The sequence below is a fragment of the Nelumbo lutea genome, chromosome 5 (assembly GCF_056320005.1).
Source record: "Nelumbo lutea isolate HS-2025 chromosome 5, American lotus-T2T, whole genome shotgun sequence".
Lineage (NCBI taxonomy): Eukaryota > Viridiplantae > Streptophyta > Magnoliopsida > Proteales > Nelumbonaceae > Nelumbo > Nelumbo lutea.
Window position 1 is genome coordinate 71,497,487 of NC_142688.1, and position 21,709 is coordinate 71,519,195.

Consider the following 21,709-nt stretch of genomic DNA (forward strand, 5'->3'; position numbering starts at 1 on the left):
TATGAAAAACGTAAATAGCTTCCATTATTAAATATTAGATATAAGACATAAACACCCTTTCTTTCATTCTCTAGACTACAATATCCCACCACAGGTACACAAACCTGAATCTATCTTTATGTTTGCTATGCTTAAATGTTATATAATCTAGTTCATATTTTCATTACTAAGTTCTGCACTATATGCTTTGTGTAACAGTTTTGATGACTTTTTGATGGACATGAAGCAAAGTAAACGGAAAAACATTCGTCAAGAGAGGAAGAAGGTAAATGTAATATGAATGCTTCTTGAATTGGTATATTTTCAGTATGTAGATTCAGTTAATTATTTGTACGAAAATCCTGAAAATTTGACACTGTCAATTGTCATGCAACCGATCTCCATAACTGGTAAAACTATTTGAGTGAGATATGGATATGTATTGTTAAATTGTATGGTCTCATAATTTTTTTTTAATCAATACCAGTGAATTTTATTAAGGATTGAGAAATTGCATGGCAAAGGAGCTAAAAAATCTAAACTCCCTAATACACCAATGTACACCCAAACCTTAAAACAATTACAAAACAGCCCAAAACATAGAGTTTCTGTTCACCCCTTGCCTATCTAAACCATTTGCCAATGAATTTGCACTTCTCTTTACCCATGTATAACGAATTTCAATGTCCTTAGTCAGCCGCTTAAATTTCCTCTTTTCATTGCTGTAATTCAGAGCTTAGAGTTGTCATCTTTTAGCCAGTTCACCACAATTTCAGAATCACCTTCTGTGATCAATTTTTTAATATGCATGTCCTAGACCCTTTGTATCCCTTCAAGAGCTCCTAGTATCTCAGCCCTCAAGGAATCTCCCACCCTAATTGGACCAGAATACACAGCTAACAGATTCCCTTTTTCATCTCTTATCACTCCCCCTATTCCAGAGGGTCCTGGATTGCCCATACCGCTGCCATCAGAATTCTGTTGGGTAAAGCTGTGAAGTGGAGGGTTCCAGCAAGAGCTTGAAGCCTTCTTAGCTGAAGCTGATTCTGCAATCTCCTTCCAATTTCTTAGCATCTCATCAACTGAATAATCTCCAATATTACTTCCAAGCTTCTCTCCTTATCTGAAAAAAATCCATGAATTTCTCTCATCCCAAACAGTCCAACAAACTGCAGCCCTAACACATTTCCACATGATCTTGGCCCTTTTTGTTGGCCAGTTAGGCATGGAAGTGAATAAGCTTTGCACATTCAAAGGGGGAGTCCACCAATAGAGAAGTAAACCATTCCCAAATGACTTTAGCAAACTGTCAGGAAATTAGTAAATGGTATCCAGACTCACTATGAGATTTACAGAGGACACACCAGTGAGGAGACAAACAGCTATTGGGTCTTTTTCTTTGAAGTAAATCTCCTGTATTAACTCTTTCTAGAAGGGCTTCCCAACAGAAGCTCACAACCTTTGGAGGTATAGGTTGACGCCTCACCTCTTTAACAGGGAAGGACAGTCCAACAGAAGAAGGTTGCATTAGGGCCTTAAATAAAGAGGCACAGGTGTAGGAACCCGAGGGAGTGAGTGTCCAAATTCTATTGTCTGCCTTTGTTGTCTCTAGGAAGACCCCTTCAGGGATGGATAATAAGGCTGAAGTACATCCTAACTCTGTGTCCCTGATATCTCTTCTCAAACCCAGGTTCCAGCCGAATCCAAAAGTGAGTTAGAAGGTACAAGGAAGGAGGAAACTGGTTCATTTTTCAGTATTTTGTATGGTCTCATACATATTAAGTTGAACTACGTCATTAGAGGTATTTCATATTTCAGTATTTTGTGATGTACACAACATATAAATGGTCTAAGGGCTGAGATGCCTAACTGATTTTTCTTTTCCCCAAAATTGTGAATTTCTTCTCCTCTGTCTTCTTGGGATGGGTAGACTGGATATGGAAATAACCTTTTATTCACTTTATTATACATATGAAATCTGAACAGAAAGACAAGTTGGTATTGGACGAGAGATCTTGGGTTAGCATACTGCGTGAAGTTTTGAGATGGCTGACCTTTTGTACATGAATTGTTTTTTTTTTTTGTTGTTTTTTCTAGTTATTTTGTGGATCATATCATGCCTAGAAAAGGATCATACTTCCTAGAGACTTGTCCTTACAAAAATTGGAAACTTATTATCTTTTGATCCTTAGAATATTTCTAGAACTACAGAATAATCATGAAGCTATTTTTAGAAAGGAGTGTAAGCCAATAGGGATTAACTGGATGGTTCCTCCTCATATCTAGTACCAGATTCATCAAACCATCTGCTGCCCTATTATTTTTCTTGTACATCTGTTGAAATGTTACCCCTTGAATGCATATGCACAACTGCCTCCATTCATCATAGACTCTCCAGCTAAGCTTTGCTGAATTACTGAGTGCATTCACCGGTACCAATCAGTTGCATTTCAGGATTAAATTATAGATTTGCCTGTCAATAGAGATTCTTTTTTTTTTTTTTTACTTTTTCATCTTTAGCTCTGCAACATGTCAGATCAATTATACATTTGAAATAGCTGAAATTAGACTTCTTTCTCATTTCTCAATACATCTTCACTGCTGCTTAGGCCCAAGTTGTCTCTTTCTGCATCACCAATATTGAGTTTTACCTAACCTGTCTGTTTATTAGGAAACTATCAGCTGAAGCTTGGCTTGTTCTGGCACTAACTTTTATGTGGTTGTTTTGTGCATCAACACAGTAAATACTGCTTGGAACAGTCACTGTTTGTTTTCATTGTGTTATATTGTTGGTAGAGGAGTAATTTGAAATTTTATATTGGTTAAGAAAAATATCAATTATGAAACATAATTCCCTTGTGCAGATTTCTGCTCAAAACTTGAGAATGAAACGACTTCGTGGAGATGAGATAAAGGTATTTGGTGTTAATCTTGTAACTCATAGTTTCAGATATTTATATTATTACAGTATCACTGGTCTGGTTGTTCAAAATTTCTGTCCTGTAGGTTTGCTGCCTACTTGCCTTCCTGTATAAAGATTCTATATGAGGAAGGTGAATGGACCCCAATGGATTTACATCCTTCACTATAGTCCAGCCATTGTAACTACCTTCTGTAGTGGGCCCCAACCCAGAAAAAGAAACAAATAATGGGAACTAGTCTGTTGTTTAATGAAAATGAGTTTCACAGATAGAATGGATAGAGTTTAGGAAGAAGAGAGTATGAATCCCATCATAGTTTTCAAGGTGCCAAGGTGAGGCTAGGTGACAGGGGGGTGACTTGTTGCCTAGTCGCCTAAGTGGATGCCTAGGTGTCGCCTATGCGATGGATTTTTTTTACATGAGTTATAAAAATCAACATATTCATAAGAAAAAGAAGAAAGGAAAATTCAAAAAATATGGGGGGTTGAACCCCTTACTTAGTGGTTCAGCTTTTGAAGTCTTTGAGGGTTAAATACAGCATTTAGCAATGTTTGTGTTGATTAAACCCTAAAAAATAAAAAGATAATAAAAAGAAATTAGTATTTACACACAAAATGAGTATTTTAGTTTAATAATATCTAATTTATAATACAATCTCATAAAATTAAGAATATAAAAGTATCTTATAACACAATGTACAAAACTGCGTGGCGATTAGGCGAGGCAAACCTCCAAGGGTGCCTTGTTGCCTAGGCATCACCTTGGCAACTATATCCCATGCTTCACTTGACTTGTTTTATTAAATTATGAAGAGAATAGGGATGGAATCATAGTTATCCATCCAAAGAAAAGAGAGAATAAAGATGGAAAGTTAAAATACTGCCCTTGTATGATTCAGTAAAAGTAGATCTATTATAATAAAGGTCTTCAAGTACACTCTTCAGCTGAGTTTTACTTACAGCCTTTATCAACATATCTGCCAACTGGTCATCAGTCTTCATAATGGTAGGAAAGTTTCCTCAGAAGTAACTTTTCTTTCGATAGTAAAGAAAATTTGATAAAAGAAAAATAAAGGATACAAGAAAGGTGGTAAGAAATCACCTGTGAGAGAAAAGAAACAACTGCAGAACACCTCAGCCTCCCCAACCGAAGTTCACCCATTACAAAACCCCTTAACATCTGAATCATGCCCAAAAAGTTCTTCCGTGCGCTTATGAAAGATGATGTTACCAACAACTTTGTTGCAATCAATAGAAAAAAATGCAAAAGTAAAAACAGCTGACAAATACCAAAGCTAAAAACAATGAACCACTAAAATTTCTCTAAACAGGATACACACTGAAAAGCTTTGACCTTCTGTTCTAGAGAGCTTCACTTACTCATCTCACCCATCCTCATCATCTTCATCATCATCCAAACCTTATCCCAACTTTATGGGGTCAACTTTATGTATCCTATTTTGTCATTCCATTCTATTTAATGTCATTTCCATTATTAAGTTATTGGTGCTTAAGGCTGCGCTTGGAAACGATGAAAATCCCGGTTCAGTGCATTATTGCACCCGTCCATAATTGCACGTATTTGGAAACGTTGTAAAAACACCCCTAAAATCGATGTAAAAATGCAAACATGTCAGGATTTACATCGATCTTGCGGTGAAAAACTACCTCGATTTTTTCGAAGTAAAATTTCACGCTCTTCTTTCATTGAGGGAAACAGGTCAAGAGTTTACCCTTATCCACCAGAACGGTGGTTTGAGTAACAGCTATTTTCCCATATCATCACAGCGTTTGAGATCTGAGAGTCCGATAATCTGTCTGAGTGTTCGAGCATCTGACTATGCACAAGGAAAGTGTCACACTTACTCTTGCTGCCTAGAAACTCATGGCTGGAGATTCCTAATCGTTGCAGCCAGTGATGCTGTGTTCGACAACATAGATTTCAACATCGAGAGAGGAAAGGCTGATCACTAGGACAATCTGGCCAGGTACCTATCTGGGTACAACGATCGAGGGAGGGTATATCAGACAGCTACTCGGTGCCCTTTTCCCGATGGTATCTCAACGATGCCCTGAATATCGAGCTGTTTGATTATATCTGGGTTCAGTTCTATAACAGCCACCCCTGTCAATACAGTTCCAGTAACACCGATAGCCTAAAGAGCTCTTGGAATCTGTGGACTTCAAGCATCTCAGCGAAGATCTTTCTAGGATTGTCGGCATCTCCTTGGGCATCTGGGAGTGGCTTCATCCCTGTGAATGTATTAACCTCTCAAATCGTTCTGGTGATTAAAAGGGATCTCCAAGGTATGGAGGGGTCATGCTTTTGGTCTAAGTACTTCAATGATAGAAGTGGGTACAGTTCCTCCATTATATGGGTACAGCTGTACAGTTCCTTTTGGTCCATGTCTGCTCAATGAATAGGGACGCAAGGATCAAGGGTGGAGTTATACTTGTTTTCTTTCAGATTTTATGGTGGTCCTGCAAGAAATCCAGCAGTTAGAAGGCCTGGGATCCATTCAATACTTTTTTCATTGGTGTAAGTTACCAAATACTGGAAAAAGTCTCCTGATTGATTTACATCATTGGTGCCAAATGAGAAAAGAGTAAATCAAACATAAAATAGTGAACCCATTTCTATTTAACAAAACCGGTAGAATGTCAATTTACACCTTACAAATTTGCATTTCCTTCGTTTCCAAACGCAGCCTAAATCGTTTCTTACTTCTACCCATGTCCTTTTTGGTGTACCCCTATTCCCTCTAGCCCCTTCAACTTGCAAAAAAGTTACTTATTTTTATGGGTGCTGCCAATGGTCTTCTATGCATGGGACTAAACCATCCTAATCTACTTTCTCTCATTTTGTCACATATTGGAGCTACTCCTAGGTTCCTAGGAATGACTTCTTTTCTGATTCTATCATTTCTAGTTTTTTCACATCCATCTCAGTCTCAATATACACATTTTTACCATACTCATTTTCTTGGACATGTTTTTTGATTGACCAACACTACACTCCATGCAACATAGCTAGCCTTACAAATTATTTTGTAGAATTTTCCTATTGATTTAAGTGGTATTCGTCTATCACATGAAACTCTAGATGCACCCCTTCATTTTTACCATCATGCTCTAATTCTATGGGTGATGTCCTTTTAAATGTATCTTTTGTTATGAATTATCTAACTTCGTGAGCATGAGCTTATCTTACACCATCGGTCCCAAGCTCAGATAAAGGAGGGTTGTGGCAGGTTGGCAGCCAATTGTTGAACTTTCATGATCATAGATCTTGATTTGTCTTTTTGTGTTAATGCTAGGGTGTTTTCTAGAAATGGCACACTACATGTTAACCCGAGTGTAGTGTTAAATAGGCAAGATGCCAGGACGGTTCCCAAAAGTGACCTGTCACAACAATGCCTTGTTGTTGTGTTAAATAGGCAAGGGTTCTTGTATCCTTCTAGATGGGGGTGGATAAAGAAACCATTCCTAGAAACATGTCCTCATTTGGTTACTTGAAATGTAGGAAAATTAACAAGAAAGATTATGAAATTAGTAGACACTATGAAGAGAAGTTAAATATTGCATGCTTACAAGAAAATAAATGGAAGGGTAAAAAAACTAAAGAAATTGATGGTAACAAACTATGGTACACGGGAGAAGTAAATAATAGAAATGGAGTAGCAATAATAGTAGACAAGGATTTAAAAAAATAAAATTATAAATGTTAAATGAATTAAAGATAGAATAAGTTGAGGAAATAATTAACACAATTAGTGCTTATGCATCTCAAGTGGAACCCGAGGTTTCTGCATGAACTGACTTACCACATCAACCGCAAATGAAATGTCTGGCCGAGTAAAGGTTAGGTAGTTCAGTTTACCTACAAGCCGCCGGTACTTGCCAGGGTCTTCAAACTCTTCACCTATATCACTGCTCAACTTAGTGTTTGTTTCCATAGGTGTTTCAACTGGTTTAGCACCTAACAAACAAGTTTCTTCCAACAAATCAAGGACATATTTCCTTTGACACAAGTTAATATCATGCTTAGACCTTGCTACTTCTATCCCCAAGAATATTTTAGTTTACCAAGGTCCTTTGTCTGAAAATGTTCCTGTAGAAAGGTTTTCAACCTATCAATTCCCACTTTATCATTCCCGGTAATAACAATATCATCTACATACACCACCAAAAGGATCTTTCCAGCCTGTGAGTCATGACTAAAGATTAAATGGTCAACTTGGCACTGTTTCATACCAAACTTCTTTACCACCTCACTGAACCTACCAAACCATACTCGAGGAGACTGTTTAAGTCCATAAATGGCCTTCTTTAGTTGGCACACCTTATCATCCTCCCCCTGAGCAACAAACCCCGGTGGTTGCTCCATATAGACCTCTTCAAGCAGATCACCATGTAAGAAAGCATTCTTGATATCAAGCTGATAGAAGGGCCAATCATACATAACAGGAAGAGAAATCACAACACGAATTGAACCAATCTTAGCAACCAGGGAGAAGGTCTCTATGTAGTCAATACCATAGATTTAGGAGTACCCTTTGGCAACAAGTCTAGCTTTCAGCCGCTCTACACTACCATTAGGTAAGTACTTAACAGTATAAATCCGCTTACAATCGACAGCCTGTTTACCAGGAGGAAGAGTGGTGAGGTCCCATGTATGATTATGAGTTAGAGATGAGAGTTCTTCTTCCATTGCACGGTGCCACCCTGGAGAGGCAAGGGCTTCCTAGACATCCTTAGGGACAACAATAGAGGATAACAAGGAGATAAACTGGCGATGGGAAGCAGAAAGTTGAGTGAGAGAAACATAATTAGAAATTGGATGAAGGGTACAACTACGTTTACCTTTCCGCAAGGCAATGGGAAGATTAAGTTCAGATACTGGGGTTGGGGCTGGTGTGGGGACAACTGCCGGATCTGTTGACGATGATGGAGTTGGAGGAGGAGCCGGTACATGTTGGCGATGTGTATACACTTGACGAATAGGTGGCCATTCAATAGGTGGTGGTACTGGAGGCAAGGACTTGGTCACAGCTGGAACAAGAGGAACAAAATCCGCAACTAGAAGAGGAAGAGGAGGAAGTGATGAGGAGGAAGAAGCATCATTTGACCCCAATAAAAACGGAGTAGACTCAAAGAAAGTAACATCAGCACACACAAAGGAACATTAAGAGATAGGATGATAACACTTATACCTTTTCTGAGTCCAGGAATAGCCAAGGAAGATGCACTTAATGGATCATGCATCTAACTTGTCCCTTCCTGGCCCCAGATTATGAATGAAGCAGGCACACCCAAAAACTCGAGGAGAAAGAGGAAACAGAGACAAGGTAGGAAACAAAGTGGTGAATGGAGAATGACCATCAATGATAGACGTGGGCATCCAGTTAATCAGGAAGCAAAAAGTAAGCACCGCATCACTCCAAAAAGGTTTGAGTACATTTATGTGGTGCATGACGGATCGAGTAGTTTCCAAAAGATGATGATTCTTTCTCTCAGCCACCCCATTTTGTTGTGGGGTGTAGGTACATGAAGTCTAATGGGTAATGCCATGTTGGTCCAAATATTCTTGAAATGATGTAGAGAAATATTCATGGCCATTATCGGAACGAAAAATTTTAATGTGGACACCAAATTGGTTGTGAATTTCAGCATAAAATTTTTGGAAAATGGAAAACAATTCACTCCTTTCTTTCATTAAATAAAGCCATGTCATCCTTGAATAATCATCAACAAAAAATGACAAAGTATTTATATCCATTGTATAACATTACTTTATAAGGACTCCAAACATCTAAATGAACCAAAGAAAAAGGACTTGACATACGTTTATCAACCCTAGGACTAAAGGGAACACGATGATATTTCCCCAACTGACACGACTCACAATCCAAAACAGAAAGATGACTCAATGAAGGAACCAGAGACTTTAGAACTTTCAGCGAAGGATGACCAAATCGACAGTGCCATTGGAGAGGAGAAAGAGATGACTAGAGAGCTGTTGATGTATTTTCACCACCGTCAAGATAATACAATCCACCAATCTTCATCCCCGTCTTGAGATCCTTAAAAACACATGAAGAAGGGTAAAAAGTAATAGAACAATTAAGAGACTTGGTCAACTTACTAATTGACATAAGGTTAAACGGAAATTTAGGGACATACAAAATTGAGGATAAGGGTAAAGGGTCCATGTTAACATTACCAACACCACAAATGGAGGATGTGGAACCATTAGTAAGGGTAACAGATTGTGATGTTGGGCAATGAGAGAGGGAAGAAAACACACCTGGAGTTCCAGTCATGTGATCGGAGGTTCCAGAGTCATTAATCCAGGAATTGGGTGTGCATGCCAGACTAGCCATACCTGAGTGTGCAAGAGTAGCCGTGTTCTGTTGAGATGTGGTATGGACAAACCTCTCATACTCATCACGGGGAACACTCATCATCTCCTTCCCGGGAACATCTTTGGATGTAGGGAGCATCTGATAAGCTAAATGGCTCTCTTGTCTGAAGCTACTGTCACTGGTCATGGCATGATTGGCCCAAGTTGAAGGTGGACCATGCAAATCATAGCAATAATTAATGGTATGTCCATCCATACCACACTGTGTACATCTCCTCGGGCTCGAACTACGTCCTCTGCCACAGACTCCCTCTGAATCTTGACCTCCAATACGACCACTACCACGGTTATATGTAGGTCCATCACCACCACTACGACCATATACCGGTCCACTACTACCACTACGGCCAAACTGAGCTCCCCGAGCTCCACCTCTAACACCACCGCCCCTTGATATTGCAAAGGCTGATCTGTCGGAAACACTGGAGTTCTCGGTAGATCCAATAGAAATCCTCCTAAGTTGAGCAAACACCTCTTCTAAGGAAGGGAGAGCTAATCTTCCTAGTATCTGAGCCCACACTGGTTCATATTCAGACTTCAGCCCTACAAAAAATCGAGTCACATCTAGTTGCTCTCTTTGCTGTTGCTGAATTTTGACATTAGAGGTGAGGGGGTGATAAACATTCAACTCATTACAAATGTTTCTCATACTAGCATAATACTCCTCAAGACTCTGATTACCCTGTTGCAAATTAAAGTATTCCTAATACAACTGATATACTCTAGTTGTGTTGTCTTGACTCGAATACAACTTCTTAGCATGCTCCCACACTTCCTTGGCGGTATCAAGAAACATGAAATTCACATTAATCTTGGGTTCCATACTGTTCCATAACCATGTGATAATCTGTGCATCTTTTTGTTCCTAGTCATCATACTCATGAGAATCAGTGGAGGGTTTTTCCTCCCTTATGTGTTTCACCTTCTTCTTTGCCTTAAGAAAGACTTCTATAGATTTAGACCAAGGTACACAATTTTCTCCATTAAGTTTAATAGAAGTCATCTGAACATTCAGGTAGTCAGTAGGGACCATCACACTAGTTTTACTATCACTATTGTCTCCCATTGCTGAATTCGGCACACTGCACTAAACCACACTGTTTTTAGCACTTATTATTGCTGAAAACTGCACTCTCTACACTACAACCCTACCACATGACTACCTGAAATCACACTGAAATTTGCATAAACCCTAACACACTACAACCTGAATTCCCACCATACAATCTGAAACAAACTTATCATTTGATTCACGACAAAAGACTGCATAAAAACCTCTTACCTAATCACCAGAAAATCAGACCATATTAGGCACCCACTGCATCACATGAATCAGCCCTCTTCTCTTCATCGATTAGGGGAGGGCTTCTTACAAACCATAGCAACCAACCACGAACTACACGACTGGAAGCACAGAAACCTCCAAGGGAAGAGGGCGATCACTCCTTTTCAGCTCTTTCCCTTATCTCCAACTGGTGGCAAAGAAAACAAGAGAAAACCCTAGATTGGGTGCGCAAAGAACATAATTCTGGGCAGTTTCGATTTGCTCAGTTTGGTTCTGATACCATATTAGAATTCGGTCTGCCCTTTAATTCTATTAGAGTGATAACAACAGAAATAAAAGAAAGAGGAAAAGAGAGGGAAGAAGAGGAGAAGAGAACAGGAGAAAAAGTTCTAGTTCGAACAAGAGAGAAAATCAGTCTCTCCCATTCGGCCATATTTTTTTTTGTATTTCTATTAATCTGGAAATGACACCTTTGCCCCTGCTTAAGTGAGGGACATGAGATCTAACATAAATTTACACATCAGCAACTTCAACATAAGCATAAAGACAAAAATACCCCTGCATAGTTGACATTAACAACTGATGAGGTTTATATGTCACTTTCACCAGGTATGTATGGTAGGAAAATGCAGGGCAAGGTATGCAAGATGAAGAAACCTCTTTATGGCCTCAAGTAACCCCCAAAATATCTCAAGTTTGGCTATACATAGAAGCAGTTTGACCATACCTTGTTTGTGAAGAGGAGAGGCACTCAGTTTACCTTCCTCATTGTTTATGTTGATGATATTGTCGTTATAGGGAGTGATACAGAGGAAGTTTAGGCACTTAAGGCATTCCTTAATTTAGAATTTGAAATTAAGGATTTAGGGGAATTGAGATATTTCCTGGGAATCAAAGTTGCTAGGTCTAAAGGTGGCATCTTCATCTCCCAACAAAAGTATGTGTTAGATCTTCTTACAGAGGCTGGGAAACATGGTGCCAAACCTATTTCTACACCTATTGATGCTAACCATAAATTCTTAGCTGATGGTGGTGATAAGAGATCTACATCGGGTTATTATGCCTTGGTTGTAGGGAACATTGTCTCCTGGAGGAGTAAGAAGCAGTCAGTAGTAGTAGCCAGGTCTTCGGCTGAGGCAGAGTACATGGCAATGGCACATGGATTTTTAGAGTTGTTATGGCTCAAGCCACTTCTAGAGGAGATGGGTATTACACATGATAAGCCCTTAATGCTTTATTATGATAATCAGGCTGCAATCAGCATAGCTAACAACCTAGTTTAGCATGACATGACAAAACATTAATTAAGGCCACGCTTGCTAACTTACCCATCTTTTTCATGTAGGTGTTTAAAACCCCAGTGAATATTGCTAACAAATTAGAGAAGTTAATGAGAGATTTTCTGTGGGAGCCAGGAGAAGAGGAGGGATCATAGAGTTAGCTGGGAGATAGTGTGTAGGAGTAAGTCGTGTGGTGGTTTGGGGCTTGGGAGTATTACGAGAAGGAATATGACTCTGTTGGGGAAGTGGTTGTGGAGGTTTCCTATGGAGAAGGAGAAGCTATGGGCTAGAATAGTGGCAAAGTATTCATGGGCTGGAGCACAATGGATGGGACGCTGGAATCAGAGCTAGGATCACAAGCAATTCCCCTTGGAAAGCCATTCATGACCTACTACCAGTCTTCATTCCTAATATCAGGTATGACTTGAATTCCGGTAACTCCATAAAATTTTGGGAACAAACCTAGATGGGGAGCGTCCCTCTAAAGGATCAGTTTCCGTCTTTGTATGCTCTTTCTGATTTGAAAAATGAGCCGATCTCGTCTTTCACCAGCCTGTCCTCTTCCACTTCTGGGATTGGGTGGAACTTGGGTCTAAGAAGGGATTTGAGGGACTCAGACTTCGACTGTATTTTGAGCCTTTTTGCACTTCTTGATAACGTTGTCTTAGACCCCACTGAGGCGGATTCTAGAATTTGGACACCTACCCCCAATGGCATTTTCTCTTGTGCTTCGTTCTTCAAAGTCTTGAGTCAGTCCACCAGTCCTACCTTGTCCCCTTTCCCTGTTGGTGCGGTTTGGTGCAGAGCTATACCTCCTAGGGTTGGTAGTTTTTGTTGGGAAGCCTATCTGGAAAGAATCAACACTGGTGATCTACTCCAAAAGAAGAGACCCAATACTTGCTTGTCACCTCAGTGGTGTGTTCTGTGTAAAGCAGATGGGGGTGGTTTTCACCTAATGGTGTTTTGCCACTTCGCGAGGTCATTGTGGGGTTGGGATTTCTCCTTATTTGGGTGCAACTGGAATCCCCCCATCAGACATGCAGGGCCTTTTCTCACCTTCCTTTTTCAGGTGGCGGTTAAAAAGAGGAAGGACAATGTGGAGAGGACACTAAGGGCTGCAGTATGTTGGACACTGTGGGAAGAAAGAAACTCCAGGATCTTCTCAGAAACTCAGAGAGGAACAACAGATCTAAGGGCTATCATACATTTTAGGGCGGTACAATCGCTGAAATCTTTGGAAATATTCACAGATTACACTGTGGATGACATGTTGAGGAAGTGGGGTGAAATTACAAATTGCACGCAGACCAAGTCAGTAACGAGTGTGGCTTGGACCCCCCCACCTAGTGGATTCTTGAAATTAAACTTTGATGGATGCAGTAGGGGAAACCCGGGACAATCGGGGATCGGGGGTGTTTTTAGAGATGAAAATGGGGTCATCTCTGCTATGTTCTCAGGCCCAATTGGAGTGGGTGACTCCCTTAGAGCTGAGATATGTGCAGTTATGGAAGGAGCCCGAAAAGCCAAGGAATTGAACATCAAGAAACTTATAATTGAAGGGGATTCAGAGGTGGTGATAGGGTGGCTGACTAAAGATCAAAATGATTTATGGAAGTATAATAATGAGAAGAGGAAATTCAAATGGATGGTGCGGGAGATGGAAGTTAAGACATGTTGGATTAGAAGATCAGCTAATTCCCTAGCTGACGGTTTAGCAAAACAAGGGGCAGAAAGGGATTCTTTGTTTTGGGCTAAGCTGAAACGTTAGTGTATTTGTATCTTTGTTTTTTCTTTTTTCATTTCTTGAAGTTCTTTGTGACTCTTGGAAGATAAGTGTGTTTGTCTTCCACTTGTAAATTTTCTACTGATGAATTAATGGAAGTGTTATTGATAAAAAAAAGGGCAGCTTCTGGAGAAGTTTTCCTTCCTTTTATTGTCTCAGAGCAATAATTAGTAGATGTTCTAACCAAGGGTGTCCCCAAGGCAAAGTTACAACATTGTGTAAGCAAGTTGGGCATGATTGATATCTTTGCTCAGCTTGAGGGAGAGTGTAAAGATAATGGTTCGAATGGGCCTTAGTTTCTTTGTTTTTCTTTAAGTTATGTTTTTGACTTGTGTTAGTAGTTTGTGCCCTACTAAAGGCACTTGTCTTTAGCGATGGATGCCCTACTAAGGGCACTCATGTAATTGTCCTTATTTTTTACAACAAAAGAATAAAAGAGATCATTGGGGGCTCAAGAGAGGTTTTGAATTACTCTCTTCTTCCTTTTCTTCTATCTTCTTCCTCCATCACTTCTCTCTCTTCAATCTTGTCCTTATTTTTTTTTGCTTCCTAAACCTTTGAGGTCATCCATGAAAAATCCCAATGTTCATCCTTTGTATGATCTTTTGACCATAGTGTTCACATTCAATTTTTTTTTTTTGTGAAAAGAATGCAAAATAACAAAGAAAAACATGAACAAGAGAATAACATAGACTTACATAATTACATGGTTTGGCATATTGAGCCTACATCCATGGAGGATATTGAGAAAATTTTCACTATTTCTCGATCAATTTTACAACCCTAGTAAGAATGCTTGTATTATTTATACCATCGAATTAGGACTTTTTTCAATACCCTAATCCACTAATAATTAAAATTAAAATATTCCCAAAATACCCATCCTCCCCAATAAACCCCTGATAGGCTCTCAACTACCAATTCGGGCCCATGCCAGGAGACCCAGGCCCAAGACACTCAGTGACCAGGCCCTGTACGAGAGAAGCACCTGATCACCCATGTGCAACCTCCACTGAGGTTCGTTTACGTGAGGAGGCCACATCCCTCCAGTTAGCTATCAGTTGCAGTCGAATCCATGTGCAGGAGAGTTTGAGGAGAGAGTATAGATAATTGTAAACCCCATCTATTCGGAAAGTAAGAAAAACCCTACTATTCTCCTCTTCTCCTTCTTCCTCTCTTCTTCTACTCCGTTTCAGGAGGGTGAGCTCCCTTGAACCAGTTCAAAGTTTCAGAATTCAAAGTGGGTCTATCAACCCCCTTATTACTAATGTTGTTTTCTCATCCTTCTTAATACATGGCATTCTGTTCTCAAACTTCTAACTATTTCCTTTCTGATTTTCTGCTTTTCAAACACCTTTTGATGTAACTAGGGCTGACTGAACTACTTTGGACCTACATAGCTATCTTCTAGCTCTCTTCACATTAGACTTGTACATAAACTCGGCTTAGCAAAGATGAGCTCATCACTACTAAGAACTTGGACCCATACATCTCATTTTCCAAATTTATCCACACAAGAAACTCAAAGATGTAATTCTATTGGTTTGGATTCTTGATGTTCTTATCATCTTCCTTACATTCAGGCTTAAACATTTGATATGGTCCATATCTTCCTATATACCACATATAATAGAGTAATATCCCACCAATGACTCCCCCCTGTCATAGACCATTGATCTCTTGCTTCAAGTGATATATACTGTAAATGTTATTCTAGGAGCATATACAGGCTATTCATCAGACACCTCCTTTGCTATCCTTAGGAATAAAAACATGTATTCAAGATCTTTTATAAGAAATAAAATTTTACCAAACTTCTAATTCATGAAATTATAAAATTGTACAATTATATGATGGATATCATTGTCCATACTCCATTCTTTAAGCAATCCTAGGCAACACGTGTGTAATCAGACTTTCTTTCTCATTTTATTGTGAGAATTGACAATGCATAGGTAAAATTCTTACCTGTATACTTCACATGATTGCAGGCAAAACACTGGGATTCTTTCTACAAGTTTTACAGGAATACAACTGATAACAAGTTTCGTCACTCTCTTTACAACTTATTGATATCATTTTAGTTATTTTGTTCCTTTACAATGAATACTGCTATTTCCCTTTTTGGTTTGTGTAATTTCATTCTTCAATAATTCTCATCCCTCATCTATTTTATGCTGCTAGGTGTCTTCACATTTTAAGTACTTCAGGACTGAAGTAAATTTCTTCAGCTGCACTTTGTCCTGTGTTTTACTAAGTATAGGCTATTGTGATCTATTATTCTTTATTGTAAAACACACATATATTCTGTCTCATAGATCAGCTTAAGATTCTTTTCTTTGATATATTTCAGTAGTAAAAAATATTAAGAAACAACGAAAGAATGTGAGAGAAGGTGGATGCAAATGAGAATAGCAAGGAGGAGAAGTGAGAAGTGAGAAAAGATGGGAGAAACACAATCAGTTCATGGGATTCTAGAGAATCCCAACTTATCTTTTATATTTTAGTATAATGTAAAGGAAATTTACATCTATGCCCTTAATAGGGCGGCAGCAATAAAGAAATGAAAATAAAGACTCATTAGGCCCAATATTATACATAAAAGCCCACCAAAAATCTAGCATCCCCGATTTTCCAAGAGTAGAATGTAGCTTTAAATGAGGAACTCCTTTAGTGAATACATATGCCAACTTCTGATTTGTCTTCACATAAGGAAGGCGCACTTCTCTAGACAACACTCTTTTCCTCACAAAATGCTGATCAACCTCAATATGTTTAGTGCAGTCAAGCTGAACAGGATTATGGGCAATATTTGTTATTGCCTTGTTATCATAGTACAAAATTAGGAGTTTCTCCCATTGGATCTTTACTTGGCTTTTGCATTGGAACAAGCAACAACCAACTACTTACTCTTCTAGTAAAGTAACTTCCCTCCTACAAAGGCACGGGTACTAGAAGTAGGACTCTTGTCATCAAGGGAGCATGTCCTGTCCAGTCTGTATTAGTGTATCTATCTATCTATCTATCTATCTATCTATCTATCTATATAAAGTGTGTAAATGGACAATGTTGTCCATACAAGAATGATAAAATACAAAGTGTACAAAGGTAGTGTACAACAGAGAATTATAAGAGAGGTAAAATTACAATGGGAAAATTTCTTAAACTACCCTTATGGTTTAGCTAATTGACTAACTCTGCCCTTACTGTTTACATATTGTCTTAAAGTACCCTTAAGTTTTCTGATAATTGACATCACCGTTAAGTGCTAACGGAAAAATACGAAATTTCAAATTTACCCTCTATTCCCCTTTCGTCCTCTATGTAACTCGTCTCTCTCACTCCCTCTTCTTTTTTCTTCCCCCTCACCATTGTTGCTACCACCATTACCAGAAAAGGGGCTGAAAACCGCAACAGGAAAAGTGAGACGAGTTCAGAAGTGGTAGAGTTCTATCACTCCCTGATGCGAAGAGATTCAAGGAGGGAATTTGGTGCCGGCCTCTCTGATGTTCTGGCTGAAGCGAACGCGTTGAACGTGATTGGCGAAATCAAGAACCGGTTTGCTAGATTGCTTGCTGTAGGTTCTTGTACCATTCTGTTCCGTGTTGTCAGTTTCAAAGTTACAAAACTTTCACTGAGAGCATCAGCATGTAAGTGATAATAATCGAAATGACCATACTACCCCCTATCAAATATTATTTTCATTTTAGTTTATCCTTTATTTTAAATAAATACTTTCTGAAAACAAACTTATGTTCCTGTGCATAAAGTGGTGATAGTGTCATCCACTGTTTGATTCCCTAGTCCATATTGCGACACTGCCTATTCACTTTTTGATCTTTCTAGATTTTCTGATCAAATTGCCCTTAGTGCTTTTTAGTGATGTCGGACCAGCAGTAGATTCAAGGATCTCAAGGGGCATTGAGCATTTTAGCTTCTGTTCATCTTTTTCCTTTTTTGAATTCTTTGCTTCCTTTGAAGCAAACTGGTTCCAACTTTCTCTCTCTCTAGTCCCCCAATCCCATTTTATTTGAAAAACAAAATCCCACACCAATTCCCGGAATGTGCTCTGACAATGTCTTTGCGTTTTTTCTCTAACAGGTGGATTAAAAGGATAGTCCTAAATCACTTCTATTGGCAAGAGCCCAAGGCCAACACATTGTGAGAGGCTGTGTTCAGCTACTATGATCTCAAGAAGCTCGAAGCCGAATCAAAACCAGCAGCAACAAAAGCTCTTGTATATGCATTTGCAGGTCTACACCTTGCTAGCCTGTGGCAAACCAATCCTGTACACCAGTTTTTCCTGTAAAGATACAAACACCACGCTTGCTATATTTAGCATTTTTACCAAGAAGGCTGCAGAGCTAATGGCAATGGGCATTTCCACTCAGAGTGGCCCCTCTGAAGCTTGTTCATAGCCAGCAACATCACGTTCATCGCCAAATGCTCCTGGTCACGGTTCCTTGAGTTTTCTGTGACAAAGGAGTATTTTAGGGAATTTTGAATATATCAGTCACGTGATGTCACATGTGAATGGTTCATAACGGAGAATTAATGGTTGGGGAGGTTTTAGACAACTGTCAGAAATAATAGGGATACTTTAAGACAATTTGTAAACAGTGAGGGTAGAGTTAGTCAATTAGCTAAACCATAAGGGTAGTTTAAGAAATTTGCCCAATTACAATATTAACCCTTGTCACTAGAAGGTACTTCAACTAATTGATCCCTTCCAAATAATCAATCACTAGTAATAAGTATATCGTCAACATACACTAGAAGAATCAAGCCTTGAGGGCGCTTGAGAGTAAAGAGAGAATAAATCATCACAACCAATTTCAATGCTGACCACCAGCAGTAACAATCTAGTCATTATAAACATAGGGTCTGGAGGTCTAACTAAAAGAGGCTCTAGTCATAGGATTAAAGGCACTCGAGTCAATATCCACATATGGCTAGAAGAGGGACAAGTGGTAGAGGACTTACTAGACAAGCCGATAGCAAAACAAAGCAAATTCGATAGCTGAAGACATAAGCTGCCGTATCTTTTCTTCAATCAAAGTGCCAAAAGATTTCCCCTTTTGAGCTGAAGTAGGGGAGGGAGTACCATCAGGTGAAGACTCTGCAACTGTCTGAAGTGCCTTGTGTTGACCTTTCCTAGGGGGCCGAGTAGGGCATTTAATGATAATATGCCCATGTTGTTTGCAGTAGGTACAGAAGTTCTTTTTCTTTCAGTGAGAGGCTGCATGCCCAAGTGGATGTGGGCTGGAGATGCAAAAAAGACCAGCCAAGGAGGACCCAACTCATGCCAAGTGGATTCAAGAAAACTATTTGGTGATGACTTGGCTGTGTAATTCCATGTAGCCCCACATTAGCAGAAATTATTTATGGGAGAAAATAACTAAAAAAATACGGGAGAATATGAAAGAGACTTTCAGCCTCTTAATGTTGCTAGGGCTTGTGAGTTGAAGAGTGAAATAAACAATTAAACAGGGGGAGAAACCTTATCTGTCACTCTACACTGAAGTCTTTATGGCATGAAGTTGATCACTTGGAGACAATTGAGTGGGAAAGCTACAAGGATGCAACAACATATAGGAAGTTGGTGGAGACAAATAGGGTGTTTGAATTTCTTGCTTGTTTGAATTCAAATTATGATATTGTGTGTTAAATTATAGTGTTTGTGCAGGGTCTTTTTAGACTTTTCCCTCTTGTATTTATGGTTCTTGTTGTATCTTTGTGTCACATAATCAGGGGTAATTGAGTAATTTTCACCTTTTATGAATAAAAGTTATAAGGGCAGCAGTTGGGTTTCTCGATACTCATAGACTTCAGCCCTATTCATTTCTAATCTTCTTCTCTTCATTTCTTCTTTCTCAACTGAATCTGTCTCCTAGATTTCTAGTAGGACTTATTTAATTAATAAATCATAGATTAAGTCACATGGTATCAGAGCCAGGTGATCGACCTACTCAACTTGCTCTGTGAAGGACGTCTCAACCAGGTTCGACTAAAAGTTTCCACTCATATACAGTGAAGGGAAGAGAAAGAATAAAAAAATGACTGATCGCCCAGGGGTATAGGAGGCTTCCATGCCTCAAATTGCATTTTTTGTTGTGTTGTTGATGGTTTTCTAGACTCCCTCTATTTGGCAGTTTGAAGAGGGACTGTGTACATGGTACGTGTAGGTTGTTTTTTGGTCTGTGAATGGTGGGATAAAGCAACATGGTGATCTGTTTTTTGTTTTCCAATTGATGTGTGAGGTTGGACAGTTTTTAGAGGTATTATAGCTAGGCTGTTGGTGTTCCCAAGAGTGTTTCAGAATTGGCTGAATTCTTTTTGGTCTTGGAAGGTGTTAGCTAGTGGGTGTGAATTGCTGAAGTAGTTTACCTGTGATCTATGGCAGCTTCTGGAAGTGAAACTAAAACAAGTGTGACTGTACAACCAGATTTCATTTCTGCCCAGATGACTTCAATCAAACTCAGTGGTACAAATTATGTACCATGGGCAAAATCAGTCGAAGTAAATTTGACAGCTAGAGGTAAACTAAAATATATTAAAGAGAATAAGCCAGATCTAGGGGCTGCGGGGTATAATGATTGGATCCAAGAGAATGCATAGATCATGACATGTCTTAGGAACAGTATAAAACCTCATATTAGTATGAATTTGATGTTCTTTGACACAGAAATTTGGGAACACGCCAAACAATTGTACTCCAGACAGAATAATGTGACTAGGATTTATCAACTATAACAAGAATATTTTCAGTTACAACAAGGTGATAGGAATGTCGAGGAGTATTATGCCAGTTTAAAGTGTTTGCGCAATGAGTTGGATTCCTATCAGTTCCTTTCAATTGATCTCGAGGTGCAACAACAACAAAGAGATCAGTTGGATGTGGCAAGATTTCTTTCTGGTTGAGGTTTGAATTTCAGCCAGTATGTGCTCAAATTTTAAGTAGCAGTGATATACCCACCTTACCATAAGTTTTTTTTGGAGTTAGAAGGGTTACTAGCCTACATATAGATAACTCTTCAGTACTATAGAAATTAGCCCTAGCCGCAACCAAAGGTGGTAGAGGTGGCTCACGTGGTAGAAGTGGCTATCCTAGAGGAGGTAACTATGGAGTGAGAGGTGGTTGTGGTAATAGTAGAGATGGGAGTATTAGAGGCCATGATGTTGGTGTTGGTGGTTGGGGCATGGTTAGAGAGTGCGGTTATTGTGGACAGGAAGGACATACGGTGAGTTTCTGTTATGATTTGTGTTTTCAGCCAATGTAATAGAAGAAGAGAGGAGAAGAACAAGAGAAAGAAGTTGAAAGAGACTAAAGCCTAGGCTGGCAGCGCCAGCTGTTATATTTATACTAGGGCGACCGTACAACTTAAAAGGGAAGAATAAGACAAAAGTGCTCTTGTGGCACACATCTAATATTACATCACTCCCCCTCAAGTTGGGGCGTAGATGTCAATCATCCCCAACTTGTTACATAAATCATAATGCCACAAGGAATTGTATCCCTTAGTAAAACATCTGCAAGTTGTTCTTTCGAGCTGATGTAAGGGGTACAAACTTCTCCATTCTCCCTGATAAAATGCTTGTCAACTAAAATATGTTAGGTTCTATCATGGAGAACTAGATTTGCAGCAATGTTGATAGCTGCCTTGTTATCACAATAGAGTGACATGGCCCTATATTCTGCCTCTGCACTGGACTGGGCAACCAGACTCTTCCTTACTCCTCCAAGTAACAAGATTTCCTCCTACAAAGGTGTAGTAATCACTGGTGGATTTCTTGTCATCTACAGAACCAGCCCAATCAGCATCAGTGTAAACCTCAACTCTCATGTAACCATGCTTCTTGAACAATAGGCATGTCCTTGGGAATTCTTTAGATATCTCAGTACTCTATTTGCTGCTTCTAGGTGTACTACCTTTGGAGCATGCATAAACTGACTAAGGACCCCCACAACATATGCTATGTCGAGCCTAGTTGTAGATATGTAGAGAAGTCTACCCATAAGTCTTTAGTACTATTTTGG

General features: G+C 39.2%; 1 protein-coding gene across 10 annotated transcripts in view; it reads left to right on the forward strand.

Moving 5' to 3' along the window:
* Nucleotides 1-21,709, forward strand: part of LOC148852865 (acyl-CoA) — a 99,566-nt gene that overhangs the window by 34,469 nt on the left and 43,388 nt on the right. For all 10 annotated transcript variants that reach the window (XM_088945628.1, XM_088945633.1, XM_088945631.1 and 7 more), the window contains 3 exons: nt 199-265; nt 2,844-2,894; nt 15,663-15,715. In XM_088945628.1, the coding sequence (XP_088801754.1) occupies nt 199-265; nt 2,844-2,894; nt 15,663-15,715 (171 nt within the window). The remainder of the gene's footprint in view (nt 1-198; nt 266-2,843; nt 2,895-15,662; nt 15,716-21,709) is intronic.